This window comes from Habropoda laboriosa, unplaced genomic scaffold, assembly GCF_001263275.1.
Source record: "Habropoda laboriosa isolate 0110345459 unplaced genomic scaffold, ASM126327v1 scaffold2, whole genome shotgun sequence".
Classification (NCBI taxonomy): Eukaryota; Metazoa; Arthropoda; class Insecta; order Hymenoptera; family Apidae; genus Habropoda; species Habropoda laboriosa.
In genome coordinates, this window is record NW_017100190.1 from 268847 (window position 1) to 270896 (window position 2050).

At 51.1% G+C, this 2050-nt stretch overlaps 2 protein-coding genes across 4 annotated transcripts in view; one reads left to right on the top strand and one right to left on the bottom strand.

Annotated features, from left to right (window-relative positions):
* Positions 1-2050, bottom strand: part of LOC108580161 (serine/threonine-protein kinase MARK2-like) — a 42264-nt gene that overhangs the window by 28523 nt on the left and 11691 nt on the right. Inside the window, exon 3 of one of the 3 annotated variants that reach the window (XM_017943846.1) lies at positions 1817-1972. The exons of the other annotated variants lie outside the window; for them this stretch is intronic. Within the exon in view, the coding sequence (XP_017799335.1) occupies positions 1817-1972 (156 nt within the window). The remainder of the gene's footprint in view (positions 1-1816; positions 1973-2050) is intronic. 3 annotated transcript variants of the gene reach the window in all.
* Positions 1-2050, top strand: part of LOC108580162 — a 21745-nt gene that overhangs the window by 3446 nt on the left and 16249 nt on the right. The gene's annotated exons all lie outside the window — the stretch shown is intronic.

Genomic DNA, 2050 nt, shown 5'->3' on the forward strand with positions numbered 1-2050 from the left:
GCAGTCGAAAACGTCGTTGTTGTTCCTTATCAACCGACTCGTTCGTTGTAAAAATATCGAAATGCAAAGCAAATGTGATCATCGATCGATGCAGGCGCGCCGGAAGTTGTTGGAGTGTTGTTGCACCGGAGAACGCGAGGGCGAGCGCGGCAATAACAACGTTTTCCTTACACTTTAAAAAAACCCGAGTTTCTCTTTGACCCGTGATAATACGTAAACGGACGATAATGGACCGATGCGAGAGTTTCGTTAATTTTACCGTCGTCTCGTTTACAGAGAAAAGCTGCGTATCTTAGATAGGTACGGTTTAATCGGTTCAAGTATTATCTGTTGTTCGCCGCGTATGTGTACGTGGCACTTTTCCGAACGCTTTCGTTGTTACGTTGGATAGAACCAGACGGTTTTGTCGAAGCACGGTACAAACAGAAAGTGGTGTACGATAACTGAAAATTCCTGGAACCGTTTGGTTGGATTAGCACGTAGCGAAATACTGGGCGATAAGAAACGATCTCGAGGTCGCGCGGTATTTATTTGTTTCCTATGGGGGAAACACCTGGATGCGGTGGTCGAGGCGGCGTTTATCCGTTAACGACATCGCGCGCAGTAGGCACGAGTGTGCGTATGCGCGTTGCGAAATGAAACAGCATTAGTCGCGTACCTAACAAATAAATTCGTCTCGTTCCACTAACCTAATAGCGCGATAAAATCGCGCCTCGAGTTCACCATTTATCAAGGACGTGCGTTTCGCAACCGTTGCTATCTTTCGTGAATTACGCAAATCGCTGGAACCTGAACTTTCAGCTTGGGATCGTGCAAGTGGAATTGGATCCTGGAAGGAAAAAGAACAGAAGCGTATCTCGATATCGCCGTCGTCGCGAGTTTTGGGTAGCTTTACCTTTCACTGCTACTCCTAACGCGATACAGCGAAACGAACGAATATAGAACCGAGATAGAGTCTCGTAGCCGGCGTGGAAGAAAAATGCAGGCTCCTGCTGTCTGATAGATTAGATAGCGAGCGTAAATTGTCGGCCTGGCGTTCGCGGCGCAAGTGTTCTCTGGTAAAGAGGGCCGCTCGAACACGCGTCACTCCGATCCAAGGAATGATCGATCGCGATCAGCAGCGCTCGATGCCGGAGAACAAAGGAACGTTTCACCAGCACGGAACACCTACGAGAATCCATTGTGCCGCCGCGAAGGAAGCAATTATCGCAGCTGGAGGCTGTTCCTCGTGGATCTGGCTCGAAACATTCCGCATTGGTACGTTTCTCGCCGATTCGGGTCGAGCCGTACCGAGACGTCTCCGGGCAGCGTGGCTCGCAACATTCGAAGAGCAATTAAGCTCGAGTCAATTATACTGTTAACGAAGAGAGTCGGTCGAAAGATGTTGTTCGGACCGCGAGGAAGGACGTTTCAATCGCGAGCGAAGCCTTTCAAAAGACTTGGTCGCGATCGGCGGCGGGTTGCCGAGAGAATTACATATTTTCGACGTGTGGAATAATCGTTGATTCGTTGCGTAAGCGGCGACAGTGGTCGCGCGGAAGCGCCATTGGAGAAAACAAAAGGAATAAATCGGCAATTAAGGAAAAATTGACGTTTACATAGAACGCGCGTGATTACGTAAACGCGCGAATCGATCGAGTCGAGAGGGGGGGATCGGCGACGATGTGAAAAACGACGAGAACCAGTTTGTTTGGTGCTTACGAGCGGACGAACGAACGCCGGGCTTTATGGAAGGGATGCTCGCGCAGCAGTTGCTCTACGTCGCGAGGCAAGGGTGATCACGAAGGATTTCTCCTGTGGCACGGCATTCTCTTACCTGAAGTTTGACGCGGAGCTTGGAGCGTCGCCTGGCGTCGCTGTTTCTGCTCAACTCTTCCTCGAAAGAAGGCGGCGCGAGGGGGGGCTGGGATGTTCTCGCGGTCGGATCGTTCTTGTTGTTCATCTTGTTCCTCAGGATGGCCAAGTACTTCGCCTGCGTGATCGCGGAAGCGTTCGTTGGCGGCGCGTCCCGGTGGCTTTTCGTTCGACGAAGCAGTCGACGTACGGTGTC